At 47.1% G+C, this 14,368-nt stretch overlaps 1 protein-coding gene across 3 annotated transcripts in view; it reads left to right on the top strand.

The window, feature by feature from the left end:
• Positions 1-12,522, top strand: part of traf7 (TNF receptor-associated factor 7) — a 20,333-nt gene extending 7,811 nt beyond the window's left edge. For 2 of the 3 annotated variants that reach the window (XM_034295027.1, XM_034295026.1), the window contains 19 exons: positions 1-100; positions 953-1,044; positions 1,154-1,270; positions 1,601-1,693; positions 1,804-1,837; positions 1,933-2,221; positions 2,333-2,467; positions 2,808-2,903; positions 3,045-3,166; positions 5,020-5,093; positions 5,188-5,236; positions 5,450-5,577; positions 5,668-5,750; positions 5,863-5,902; positions 6,401-6,517; positions 6,796-6,918; positions 8,433-8,552; positions 9,022-9,261; positions 9,318-10,147. The exon at positions 1-100 is cut by the window's left edge and continues 92 nt beyond it. In XM_034295027.1, coding sequence (XP_034150918.1) covers positions 49-100; positions 953-1,044; positions 1,154-1,270; positions 1,601-1,693; positions 1,804-1,837; positions 1,933-2,221; positions 2,333-2,467; positions 2,808-2,903; positions 3,045-3,166; positions 5,020-5,093; positions 5,188-5,236; positions 5,450-5,577; positions 5,668-5,750; positions 5,863-5,902; positions 6,401-6,517; positions 6,796-6,918; positions 8,433-8,552; positions 9,022-9,261; positions 9,318-9,446 — 2,133 coding nt within the window. In that variant the 5' untranslated portion in view covers positions 1-48 and the 3' untranslated portion in view covers positions 9,447-10,147. The other variant, XM_034295028.1, reaches the window with a different exon arrangement.
• The last annotated feature ends 1,846 nt before the right edge of the window (positions 12,523-14,368 follow it).

Genomic DNA, 14,368 nt, shown 5'->3' with positions numbered 1-14,368 from the left:
CTCCTCCCAGGCAGCCAGCTAGCCCCATAGGGGTCAGAGACCCCTGGTATGGAGGCCTCCTTTGGCCCCACCTTCTCAGCTGTTGCTCCTGGAGCTAAAGGTGAGTCACACTTGGCCACCTTGGCGCCACCTCATCCTCAATCCAGGGGTACTGCCAGGCTAGATTGTGCTGGTAGCATGGTACTGCCAGGCTAGATTATATGTGCTGGTAACATGGCACTGCCTGGTCAGATTATACAGATCCATAAAAAATTCAGAGAAAAGGAAAGTTTTGAGTGAGGAACAGGAAGATTCTATTTGCAGTGGTCTCTTAATTTTAACCCTTCTGTTCCTCACTCAATACTTTCCTTTTCTACCTTTTTGGAAAGGAAAGAAAAAGGTTCAGTGGTCTAATTTTTTCCAGAGCTGTATATGCTGGTAACATGATACAACCAGGACAAATTATGTATGCTGGTAACATGGTACTGCCATGCCAGATTATATGTGCTGGTAACATGGTACAACCAGGCCAGATTATATACGCTGGTAACATGGTACCGCCATGCCAGATTATATAAATTGGTAACATGGTACCGCCATGCCAGATTATATACGCTGGTAACATGGTACCGCCATGCCAGATTATATACGCTGGTAACACGGTACCGCCATGCCAGATTATATACGCTGGTAACATGGTACTGCCATGCCAGATTATATACGCTGGTAACATGGTACTGCCTGGCCAGATTATAAACATTAGAGCTGTTAGTACCTGTTACATGGTACTGCTAAACCAGATTAATAGTGCCAAATCACTACTTAGCCGTCCTTAGTGAGACTCAGGATAAGAGCATGGGCTGAATTACTGCAGTGTAGTGAGACTGGGATGTGAGTAGGGGTTTGGTGATCAGGGGTCTGTAATCCCAAGATCTTTTGGTAGCCATGGTGACTGTCTGTCTGTTCGTTCCAGCGGAGGGTTCCAGCACCTATAAGCAGCATCGCCGCACACCTTCCACATCCAGCACCCTCACCTACTCCCCCCGTGACGACGAGGATGGCATGGTACACACACACACACACACTTCTCTCACAGGGAGCTACCGCATGTTGAGGGAGTGCAACGTTGTTTTCCTGCTCTAAACTGACTAATAACATTTGATTTGATGTCCAGCTACCCATCAGCACCCCGCGGCGGTCCGACTCAGCCATCTCGGTGCGTTCCCTCCACTCAGAGTCCACCATGTCCCTTCGCTCAACCTTCTCGCTGCACGAGGAGGAGGAGGACATGGTAAGTCAGAGCTAACCGCAGCGGCATGCTAACTATGCTAATGATAGCGCCATGCCAACCATGCTAATGATACCTCGTGGTGACTAAGCTGCGTTGTGTTGATGCTAACCATGCTAATGATACCGCGTGGTGACTAAGCTGCGTTGTGTCGATGCTAACCATGCTAATGATACCGCGTGGTGACTAAGCTGCGTTGTGTCGATGCTAACCATGCTAATGATACCGCGTGGTGACTAAGCTGCGTTGTGTCGATGCTAACCATGCTAATGATACCGCGTGGTGACTAAGCTGCGTTGTGTCGATGCTAACCACTCCGGTGGGTGTGCGCAGGAGCCCCTGGTGTTTGCGGAGCAGCCGTCAGTAAAGCTTTGTTGTCAGCTCTGCTGCAGTGTCTTCAAAGATCCTGTCATCACCACCTGCGGGGTAAGTCTCCCCCCTCAACTCTCCCCTCTCCTCACCCCTCCTCACTCTGTCAGTGACATGATGAGAGCCGCTGTTCCGACTGACCATGTCTGTCTCCCCCCCTCCCCCAGCACACCTTCTGCCGGCGATGTGCCTTGACCTCAGGTACCCCAACTTTTGTGACCCGTACCTCATTGTTAAATCCGATCCTGTCAGCCTGCGAGGCCCAACAGAACCCGTTTGTCGTGTGTTCCCTCTAGATAAGTGTCCAGTGGACACGGCCAAGCTGACAGTGGTGGTGAACAACATCGCCGTGGCCGAGCAGATCGGAGAACTCTTCATCCACTGTAAATACGGCTGCCGTGCGCTGAACTCTGCCCCCACCACGCCCACCACCCCCACGGCCGGGTCTAACGGGACCGCTGGGGTTGGCGCCGCAGGGGGCGGTGCCAGCGCCAGTGGAGGAGGGACGCCTAAAATGGGCGTCGCCGTGAACTACGAGGTGGATCCCAAGGGCTGCCCCTTCACAATAAAGCTCACCACTCGCAAGTACGGCTGGCCGCCGTCGTCCCAGACTTCTGTGTGTTGAAGCCCCAGGAAGTGACTGGGGTCGTTTGATTGTGGGGCGGTCTTGTTGTGACGTGAACCTGTGACCCACAGGGAACACGAGGTGAGCTGTGACTACCGTCCGGTGCGCTGTCCCAACAACCCCTCCTGCCCCCCCCTGCTGACCATGAACCTAGAGGCACACCTGAAACAGTGTGAACACATCAAGTGCCCCCACTCCAAATACGGGTAGGACCCGCCCGCGTGGGCGCGCACACACACACACACACACACACACGACGGAATGGAACTGAGGAAATGTTCCCTTTTCCTAGCCCCTAGTCCCATCAGACTAACTCTAACTTATCACTAGCCTAATTGTAACCCATTAAGTAATTCTAGTGCTGACCCTTAATGTAACAAAAGGTCCTTCTCAAAATGTCCTCACTTCAGCAGCACAAAACTCAAACCAGTCCTCACTATGACAGCATTTAAACACACACACATACAACGACAAACACGTCCACACACCATCATACTGTAGAGCCCTGCACACCCACTCACCTCTAACCCCCCCGCCCCACCCCAGGTGTGCGTTCATAGGCAACCAGGACACATACGCTACTCACCTGGACACATGCAAGTTTGAAGGACTGAAGGAGTTCCTCCAGCAGACCGATGACAGGTATTTGATTTCACACACATATATTGTTGTTGTGGGGAAATGCATGGAAGCTGCTCACTGTTTACCCCTGGTGTGTCCTGAGACTGTCATGTGTTGTGATATAGCCTAAAGCTAGCTTGTGTCTCTCTCTTTGTCCTCCAGGTTCCATGAGATGCAGCTGACTCTGTCTCAGAAGGATCAGGACATAGCCTTCCTCAGGTCCATGCTGGGGAAACTATCTGAGAAACTTGACCAGCTGGAGAAGAACCTGGAGCTCAAGTTTGGTACGAGAGGGAATAGTGTTGTGGTTGGGCCCAATTCTGAACTGTGAATTGCTCCCTTGTTCCATTAACATTCTTGAATTTCAATTGGCCACACCCAATAGGAAGCTGCACTTTAATTAAAGGAAAAATAAATAACCATATTCATGTTAATAGCAGGTGAAGCAGTTGTGACCGGTTTCAATCTTTGAATTATTAGGTGTGTCTGCCAAAAAAACGTAGCACAGCTCTGTCCCAGTTTTGTTACGTCAGAAGATAAAATCTAGTTTATTTACATTATTTGATACACATTGTTTTTAAATATTTGTTGATCTTTTTGTGGGTTGTCAATGGGTTTGATAATGTTTTCGAATATTGGGTGACATTTTTTGTGAAAGTACAAAGGGGACAATCTAATTTATCATGCCAAGGACAATACTTTTTTACAAATATTATTTTAAATTATGTATTTGTTGCAAGTCTCTATACAGGTGCTGGTCATAAAATTAGATTATCATCAAAAAGTTTATTTATTTCAGTAATTCCATTCAAAAAGTGAAACTTGTATAATGTATACATTCATTCCACACAGACTGATATATTTCAAATGTTTATTTATTTTAATTTTGATAAGTATAACTGACAACTAATGAAAATCCCAAATTCAGTATCTCAGAAAATTAGAATATTACTTAAGACCAATACAAGAAAAGGCGAGTTTGTCTGGTCCAATTAAGAACAAGGATACCATGGTCCTTAAACCAGGTACTGGTAGCTTTGGCACTGTGTGCAGGTGCCAAATCCTGTTGACCTTGGACCTCAGAAAAAAACAGTGGATCAACACAAGCAGATGACATGGCACCCCAAACCATCACTGACTGTGGAAACTCTACATTGGACTTCAAGCAATGTGGATTCTGCGCCTCTCCTCTCTTCCTCCAGACTCTGGGACCTTGATTTCCAAAGGAAATGCTAAATTTGCTTTAATCAGAGAACATAATTCAGCAGCAGTACTGTCCTTTTTGTATTTTGCCCAGGCGAGACGCTTCTGATGCTGTGTCTTGTTCAAGAGTTGCTTAACACAAGGAATGCGACAGCTGAAACCCATGTCTTGCATATGTCTGTGCGTGGTGGTTCTTGAGGCACTGACTCCAGCTGCAGTCCACTCTTTGTGAATCTCCCCCACATTTTTGAATGGGTTTTGTTTCACAATCCTCTCCAGGGTGCGGTTATCCCTATTGCTTGTACACTTTTTTTCTACCACATCTTTTCCTTCCCTTCGCCTCTCTATTAATGTGCTTGGACACAGAGCTCTGTGAACGGACAGCCTCTTTAGCTATGACCTTTTGTGTCTTGCCCTCCTTGTGCAAGGTGTCAATGGTTGTCTTTTGGACAGCTGTCAAGTCAGCAGTCTTCCCCATGATTGTGTTGCCAACAGAACTAGACTGAGAGACCATTTAAAGGCCTTTGCAGGTGTTTTGGGTTAATTAGCTGATTAGAGTGTGGCACCAGGTGTCTTCAATATTGAACCTTTTCACAAAATTCAAATTTTCTGAGATACTGAATTTGGGTTTTTTATTAGCTGTCAGTTATAATCATCACAATTAAAAGAAATAAACACTTGAAATATATCAGTCTGTGTGGAATGAATGTATACATTATACAAGTTTCACTTTTTGAATGAAATTACTGAAATAAATCAACTTTTTGATGATATTCTAATTTTATGACCAGCACCTGTATATGGCAGATGACAATTTTCTCTCTTGAGTTGGAGAGAATGACTTTGAATGTGATTTCCTTCAAATTATTTTGTTTACATTTATTCAAGAAATTCTGAACTGATCCCAGTGTGTTTTCGTGTGTTATTGTTCCAGATGTGCTAGATGAGAACCAGAGTAAGCTGAGTGAAGACCTGATGGAGTTCAGGAGAGATGCTTCCATGCTCAACGTCAGTCTGGGTTTCCTGCTGTTTCTTTCTGCTCTGTTCGTTTGGATGTCATCCAAGAACACTCAGCCAATCATTATATTCCTCTCTCCCTCAGGATGAGTTGTCCCACATCAATGCCAGACTAAACATGGGCATCTTGGGCTGTGAGTTGCTCCTCTTACCCAATACACACTTTGCAATATAACTAATGTATTTCCATTTTACAGACATGTGGTACGTGTCAATAACATGAACAATAACAATCAGATATTCTGAGGAAAACACTGACAGACGTTTGTAGTAACCTCCTGTCGCCTGACCCTGTGTGACCCCGTGACCCTGTGTGACCCCATGACCCTGTGTGTCCGGTCCTCCAGCATATGACCCCCAGCAGATCTTCAAGTGTAAGGGGACGTTTGTGGGCCACCAGGGCCCGGTCTGGTGCCTCTGTGTCTACTCCACTGGGGACCTGCTGTTCTCCGGCTCCTCGGACAAGACCATCAAGGTGTGCATGCTCATGCACGCGCACAAACACACACTTAAAAACTTGAAACATCTCTTGCTTGAGCAAGGTTAACCCCCCTCCCTCCCCCAGGTCTGGGATACCTGTACCACCTATAAGTGCCAGAAGACTCTGGAGGGTCATGATGGCATTGTGTTGGCACTGTGCATTCAGGGGTAAGCTTTCTGTCTCACACACACACCCACACACACCCACACACACACACACACACACACACACACGGCTATCGGATGATGTGCATATGAACTGCCCCCCTCCTCTCCACAGGAACAGGCTGTACAGTGGTTCTGCTGACTGCACCATCATAGTAAGTCTTCTGACGGGCTCCTTCACCCTATTCGCTGGGTCCCCTTCAGCCCCGCCCTCCTTGGTTACTGCTGCAGTTTCAGTTAACTAGTCTGTAGGTCCATGGAGTCATTAGGGTTTGGGTGGGTCTTCCTGAACTCATGAGGACCAAATGTAGTAAAACCAGAAAACATTTGCCTCATTGGGACCTTTTGCCGGTCCCCGTGAGGCAAAAGTCAATTTCCGGCTCAGGGTTTAAGTTTAGGGTCAAACTTACAATTGATATTATAGTTAGAATTGGGGTTTCTTTAAGGTCCAGGCGTTGTTGGTTAAGTTTAGGGTTAAGCTTAGGCATTACTTCTAGGTAAAGTTTAGACATAAAAGTTACTTTATTGAGATTAGGTTTAGGGTTGGATTAGGGTTAAGATTAGGGCAAGGAAGCATGCAATTTTGATTTTCTGGTCCCCATGAGGGTGGCTGTACAAAGTGTGTGTGTGTGTGTGTGTGTGTGTGTGTGTAGGTGTGGGACATTCAGACACTCCAGAAGGTGAATACTATCCGCGCCCATGACAACCCTGTCTGCACGTTGGTCTCCTCCCACAACATGCTATTCAGTGGCTCCCTTAAAGCCATCAAGGTGAACTACACTACCCACAATCCTCAGTTATCTAATGTACTTCAGGGTTCAACATTAACGAGGGGCCACATTCACCCTCCCTTGATTACCTTTGACCTTTTCTAAGAGTACGTCAGAGAGAGCAGTGTTGAAATACTGTTGTTTTTAGTCTCATGTCTGTCGAACAAGAAGTTTATTTCAAAGTCTGTTTTCACATAACTGCCCAGTCAGATGAGGTAGACCTGCATTCACACTCTTAAAGACTGTTTGAGTGTTAAGTGGCGCGTTCTATTGTGTAGGTGTGGGACATTGTGGGGACGGAGCTGAAGTTGAAGAAGGAGTTAACTGGGTTAAACCACTGGGTTCGTGCTCTAGTTGCCTCCCAAAACCACCTCTACAGCGGTTCTTATCAGACCATTAAGGTAGGCGTCCGTGTGTCTGCCCCCCCCCGTGGGTCTGTGTTGTGTCTGCCTGTGTGTCACATGGGGGAGGGATGGAGGACAGAGATTCCAAGGAAATGAGAGAATCAGTCAATTTTCCCATAATGCATTCAGGTTCTGATTCCACCCATCTTCCTCTGTCTCTACACCCCCTAGGCTGCCTGTCTGTCTGGGCTGCCTGCCTGCCTGTCTGTCTGGGCTGCCTGCCTGCCTGTCTGTCTGGGCTGCCTGCCTGCCTGTCTGTCTGGGCTGCCTGCCTGCCTGCCTGTCTGTCTGGGCTGCCTGCCTGCCTGCCTGTCTGTCTGGGCTGCCTGCCTGCCTGCCTGTCTGTCTGGGCTGCCTGCCTGCCTGCCTGTCTGTCTGGGCTGCCTGCCTGCCTGTCTGTCTGGGCTGCCTGTCTGTCTGTCTGGGCTGCCTGCCTGCCTGTCTGTCTGGGCTGCCTGCCTGCCTGTCTGTCTGGGCTGCCTGCCTGCCTGTCTGTCTGGGCTGCCTGCCTGCCTGCCTGTCTGCCTGCCTGCCTGTCTGGGCTGCCTGTCTGGGCTGCCTGCCTGCCTGTCTGTCTGGGCTGCCTGCCTGCCTGTCTGTCTATCTGTCTGTCTGGGCTGCCTGCCTGCCTGCCTGCCTGTCTGGGCTGCCTGCCTACCTGCCTGTCTGTCTGGGCTGCCTGCCTGTCTGGGCTGTCTGTAGACTAATGGAGACTGAATATATGCGTCAGTTGCTCAGCGCAGATTTCAACATTTAATTGTTGGATACATTTGTTTGGTTTAAACAGTTCCGTAAGAGCTTGTGTTCATTTGCTTAATTTCTTAATGGATCGGTGAGCCTTTGACTGCTGACGTAATGCTCTGTCCAGCTAGCGTGTCAATGCTCTGTCCAGCTAGCGTTTCAATGCTCTGTCCAGCTAGCGTGTCAATGCTCTGTCCAGCTAGCGTGTCAATGCTCTGTCCAGCTAGCGTGTCAATGCTCTGTCCAGCTAGCGTGTCAATGCTCTGTCCAGCTAGCGTGTCAATGCTCTGTCCAGCTAGCGTGTCAATGCTCTGTCCAGCTAGCGTGTCAATGCTCTGTCCTGCTGGCAGTTCAATGCTCTGTCCTGCTGGCGTGTTTATGCCTGTAGCATACAACTTTGGCCGACAAGCTTGAAAGGATCGCTTGAAACTTGTCTTCTAACTAGCACTATTGAAATAAGCAAGTGCGTGAGCCTGAAAGCCCTCAGAGCAAACAAGAGTTGATACACTATTACCAGGAAATACTCCCTGATTGGGTTGGAACCTAGGGGGAAGAAACCTAGAGAGGAATTGAAGAGTCCAAACACTTCATCTTCTATATGTTCTGACCATGCAGATTTCTCACCTGACTGGCCAGAGTGGACTAGCGAGCTGAGAGGGGCTAATCAGGACTTAACTTAATGTATTCATCTGAACTCTCATCTGTGATATCCCCCTCATGGGTTTATGATGATGATGATATGTTAAACATTACCCTCTACCTCCACACAGATTTGGGACATCCGTTCTTTAGAGTGTGTCCATGTCCTCCAGACCAGTGGGGGCAGTGTCTACTCAATTGCTGTCACGAACCACCACATAGTCTGCGGAACATATGAGAATCTAATACACGTAAGACACTCTCAGACGTCTTTAGTTTCTGTCTTCCTTCCTTTATCTCTTACTCTCTGCCTGTTGCTATTAAGCTCTGTCTCTCAATTCAATGTAAAGGGTCTTATTGGCATAGACAAGAAGGGACATGTTGTTGTGGAGAAGGGACATGTAAAATGTTGCAGGTGCTTCCAGGGTATCCATGCTTTTCTTTTTTTAAACGTTAATTCTGTTGAGATGATGGTGTTATTGTTCTCCAGGTGGGACATTGTCTAAGGAACAGGTGTTATGTGATGATGGTGTTATTGTTCTCCAGGTGGGACATTGTCTAAGGAACAGGTGTTATGTGATGATGGTGTTATTGTTCTCCAGGTGTGGGACATTGTCTAAGGAACAGGTGTTATGTGATGATGGTGTTCTTGTTCTCCAGGTGTGGGACATAGAGTCTAAGGAACTGGTGTTATGTGATGATGGTGTTATTGTTCTCTAGGTGTGGGACATAGAGTCTAAGGAACAGGTGTTGTGTGATGATGGTGTTATTGTTCTCCAGGTGTGGGACATAGAGTCTAAGGAACAGGTGTTATGTGATGATGGTGTTATTGTTCTCCAGGTGTGGGACATAGAGTCTAAGGAACAGGTGTTATGTGATGATGGTGTTATTGTTCTCCAGGTGTGGGACATAGAGTCTAAGGAACAGGTGTTATGTGATGATGGTGTTATTGTTCTCCAGGTGGGACATTGTCTAAGGAACAGGTGTTATGTGATGATGGTGTTCTTGTTCTCCAGGTGTGGGACATAGAGTCTAAGGAACAGGTGTTATGTGATGATGGTGTTATTGTTCTCCAGGTGGGACATTGTCTAAGGAACAGGTGTTATGTGATGATGGTGTTCTTGTTCTCCAGGTGTGGGACATAGAGTCTAAGGAACAGGTGTTGTGTGATGATGGTGTTATTGTTCTCCAGGTGTGGGACATAGAGTCTAAGGAACAGGTGTTATGTGATGATGGTGTTATTGTTCTCCAGGTGTGGGACATAGAGTCTAAGGAACAGGTGTTATGTGATGATGGTGTTATTGTTCTCCAGGTGTGGGACATAGAGTCTAAGGAACAGGTGTTATGTGATGATGGTGTTATTGTTCTCCAGGTGTGGGACATAGAGTCTAAGGAACAGGTGTTGTGTGATGATGGTGTTATTGTTCTCCAGGTGTGGGACATAGAGTCTAAGGAACAGGTGTTGTGTGATGATGGTGTTATTGTTCTCCAGGTGTGGGACATAGAGTCTAAGGAACAGGTGTTATGTGATGATGGTGTTATTGTTCTCCAGGTGTGGGACATAGAGTCTAAGGAACAGGTGTTGTGTGATGATGGTGTTATTGTTCTCCAGGTGTGGGACATAGAGTCTAAGGAACAGGTGTTATGTGATGATGGTGTTATTGTTCTCCAGGTGTGGGACATAGAGTCTAAGGAACAGGTGTTGTGTGATGATGGTGTTATTGTTCTCCAGGTGTGGGACATAGAGTCTAAGGAACAGGTGTTATGTGATGATGGTGTTATTGTTCTCCAGGTGTGGGACATAGAGTCTAAGGAACAGGTGTTATGTGATGATGGTGTTATTGTTCTCCAGGTGTGGGACATAGAGTCTAAGGAACAGGTGAGAACCCTGACGGGTCACGTGGGGACTGTCTACGCCCTGGCTGTCATCTCTACCCCAGACCAGACGAAGGTGTTCAGCGCCTCATACGATCGCTCACTCAGGGTAAGTGTGTGTGTGTGTGTGTGTGTGTGTGTGTGTGTGTGTGTGTGTGTGTGTGTGTGTGTGTGTGTGTGTGTGTGTGTGTGTTTTACTGACCAGGAATCCCCACGGGGACATGTAAAACCAGCAGGGTTGGGAACCTCAGATTCTGAGATGGAGTAATAAATGGTAGCAATGTGTGTATAACTGAGGTGGTTGTGCGCATTCTAGGTGTGTATGTGTGTGCACGTTCTGGGTGTGTGTCCATTCTAGGTGGGTGTGTATGAACTGTGTATGTGTTTGTGTTGTAGGTGTGGAGCATGGACAACATGATCTGCACACAGACCCTACTGAGACACCAGGGGAGTGTAACAGCTCTGGCTGTCAGCAGGGGGCGCCTTTTCTCCGGAGCCGTGGACAGCACCGTCAAGGTAACCCCACCAGCCAATCACCGAATACGTCACGCTGTTCAACCATCTCTAAACTCTCTCGCTCTATCTGGCTCTCTTTCTCTAGGTATGGACGTGTTAGTGGATGCTGATTGGTTGAAAAGAGAGCAGCTATAGGACACACCCTCCACTGTTCTAATGGACCCTCTGTGGACTGAGACATTCAGTTTGCAGGAATACACTCATCTTCAACCCAGCTTCCATTTTCCCTGAGAACAGAATGTTGGAACTCCTCTCAGGCATTTATTTTACGCCTGCTATGTTATACCAACTCTGAAACACACACAAACACTCACATTCATCTCTGATTGTGCTTCACCATTTTTCAGAATCATGACTGTTTGTAATAGCTATACAATATGAACTTTGACCTCTGATGTGGGGTTATGGCCAGATCGGGGGGGGGAAACATCTTGATGACCTCAGCCCAGTGCATAATGGGAGGAGCTACCTTAATGTGGCTCTGCCCCCGGACTGTAGACCTCCCCTGATTGGACCACACAAGGCCTTGTGTTGGCTTCCCTAGACGAATGCCTTGACTTCAGGACCCAGACCCCATCCCATTGGTGGACCAGTAGGACCCAGACCCCATCCCATTGGTGGACCAGTAGGACCCAGACCCCATCCCATTGGTGGGCCAGTAGGACTCAGAACCAGCCTGGTGGACCTACACATTGGTCTGAGAAGTGCCATTATGGACCTGACGTCTGGGTCATTCTACAGTGGATCAGCCGACTGTCGGTTCTAAAGAAACAGTGATACCAATGCTATTTAACCCTCGTCGCTGTTTCGGCCTGTTCTTCTGTTTAAAGGTCATCTCTTTTAGCTGAGACATGCAGCGTTTGCTGTGAACGCGTCCTCCTCGGAGTGCGAATGTTGCCTTTTTAAAATGTTCACAGCGACGGGATTGGCTGAAGCCTTGGGCTCAGTTCCACCGTGTTTGTCGCGCCAAGAGGACCTCATCAGGTGAACTGTGTTCTGGCACGTTGGCGGTCAAGTCGACAGTGTGAGACGGAAACATCATGGAAAAGAAATGATCATGCTTATGGATTTGAATGTGCTGAATAATGTCTGTAGCACAGGCAGAAAGGAAGGTCCTTTGGTCGTCTGTGTTGCTTGTTGCCTCCCGGCAGGGTGTTGGTTTCAGTCCCATTAGAGGACTTGTGATACAGTGTTTAGCAGGTCAACCATTACATTCTGAGGACATTCTTGTGTTCATGTCACTGTATGATGTGTTTTGGAAGGCTGGATAATGACACATTTTGGGACTATTGAAACACCAACATATAGTTCCTGGCTGGTTCATTGAACTCCAAAAGTATTTTGACATTGACACTTGTGTTATTTTTGGCTCTGTCTTTCAGTCCTTTGGATTTCAGTTGGAACAATGACCATGGAGTTAAAGAATGTCAGCATTCATTTGTGGTTCATTGATGAACCATTTAGAAATGGCAGCATGCTTTGTTTGTCACCCCCCCCCCATTCTAAGGTGCCAAAAGTATCTGGAGATATTCACATTATATGCATTAAAAGTAGCCATATTTCTGACATGGTCGCATATTCTTCACATGCGATGTGTTTCCCTGATCATGCTTTGCCAGGACTATACCGCAGCCGTCATCCGTTTCTGCTGGTTTCAGGCCTTTTGGTCTTCAGTACGGATTCAGTTCAGGTGATTGATTTGGCCAGTCTGTTACTTTCCTGAAAGATTTCTCTGTAACTGTGGCTGTGTGTTAGGCGATGGATTATATCCTCACAGTACAGGCATTCTGCACTTTTTAACCCAATACTCATTGTATCATATTAAGGTCCTAAAACACAGAGCCAAAACAAATGGTCATTGTCCAAATATTTATGGGGTTATCTATTTTTGCCTTGAAGTCCAGACCCTATGCGCGCGCGCCACTTTTCTGCTATCACTGTCTGTCACCGCACCCCTCCTCCACCCCCCCCCTCCTCCTCCACCCCCCCTCCTCCACCCCCCCTCCTCCTCCACCCCTCCTCCTCCCCCCCCACTCCTCCCCCCCTCCTCAACCCCCCCCCTCCTCCCCCCCCCCCCCCTCCACCCCCCCTCCTCCTCCACCCCTCCTCCTCCACCCTCCTCCTCCACCCCTCCTCCTCCACCCCCTCCCCATTACCAGCCGGGACCTTGCCTAAATAGTGATCATTACACTGTTTTTAATAATTGATCTGTTGGATCAGCCGATCTGCGGTTAGGGATAATTCTGTAGTAGACTGGTATCACATCACGTACACCTGAATTATCTCACCAATAAAACTGTAAACACTTTGGACTCGCGGTCTGTTCTCTGTTGTTTCAGTAGTCTGGTTTGACCAAGGGCTCTTAGAAGAAGGGTCTCTACCTTTGGAGAATAATGTCCTCTTAAGACTACAACACATTCCCATGTGTATACAGTTGTGCTCATAAGTTTGCCTACCCTGGCAGAAATTGTGAAATGTTGGCATTGATTTTGAAAATATGACTGATCATGCAAAAATAAGGCTTTTGTTTAAGGATAGTGATCATATGAAGCCATTTATTATCACACAATGATAATAGAAATCACCCAAATGGCCCTGATCAAAGGTTTACATACCCTTGAATGTTTGGCCTTGTTACAGACACACAAGGTGAAATTGCAATTAAAGGTGAATTTCCCACACCTGTGGCTTTTTAAATTGCAATTAGTGTCTGTGTATCAATAGTCATTGAATTTGTCTCATGTGGATGCACTGAGCAGGCTAGATACTGAGCCATGGGGAGCAGAAAAGAACTGTCAAAAGACCTGCTTAACAAGGGAACATTGGAACTTTATAAAGATGGAAAAGGATATAAAAAGTTATCCAAAGCCTTGCAAATGCCAGTCAGAACTGTTCAATCACTTGTTAAAAAGAAGTGGAAAATTCTGGGATCTCTTGATACCAAGCCGAGGTCAGGTAGACCAAGAAAGATTTCAGCCAAAACTGCCAGATGAATTGCTTGGGATACTATGAAAAACCCACAGGTAACCTCAGGAGTAATACAGGCTGCTCTGGAAAAAGTGGTGGTGGCGGCTCACTGATGTTTTGGGGGTGTGTGAGCTCTAAAGGCATAGGGAATCTTGTGAAGATTGATGGCAAGATGAATGCTGCATGTTATCAGAAAATACTGGCAGACAATTTGCATTCTTCTGCATGAAAGCTGTACATGGGACGCTCTTGGACTTTCCAGCACAACAATGACCCTAAGCAGAAAGCCAAGTTGCCCCTCCAGTGGTTACAGCAGAAAAAGGTGAAGGTTCTGGAGTGGCCATCACAGTCTCCTGACCGTAATATCATCGAGCCACTCTGGGGAGATTTCAAACGTGCGGTTCATGCAAGATGACCCAGGACTGCATGACCTGGAGGCATTTTGTCAAGACGATTGGGCAGCTATACCACCTGCAAGAATTCAGGGCCTCATAGAAGACTATTACAAAAGACTGCACACTGTCAGTGATGCTAAAGGGGGATATACACAGTATTATGAACTAAGGGTATGCAGACTTTTGAACAGGGGTCAGTTCTTTTTTTTCTTTGTTGTCATGTTTTGTTTTATGATTGTGCCTTTCTGTTATGACGTCCAGTTGAATAAGAATCCCATGAGAAATTAAAATGTCTTACCTGCTCACTCATGTTT

Source organism: Esox lucius, chromosome 11 (assembly GCF_011004845.1).
Source record: "Esox lucius isolate fEsoLuc1 chromosome 11, fEsoLuc1.pri, whole genome shotgun sequence".
In the NCBI taxonomy this organism is placed as follows: Eukaryota; Metazoa; Chordata; class Actinopteri; order Esociformes; family Esocidae; genus Esox; species Esox lucius.
Note: the sequence above shows the minus strand (reverse complement) of the source record. Positions and strands in the feature narration are given on the sequence as shown.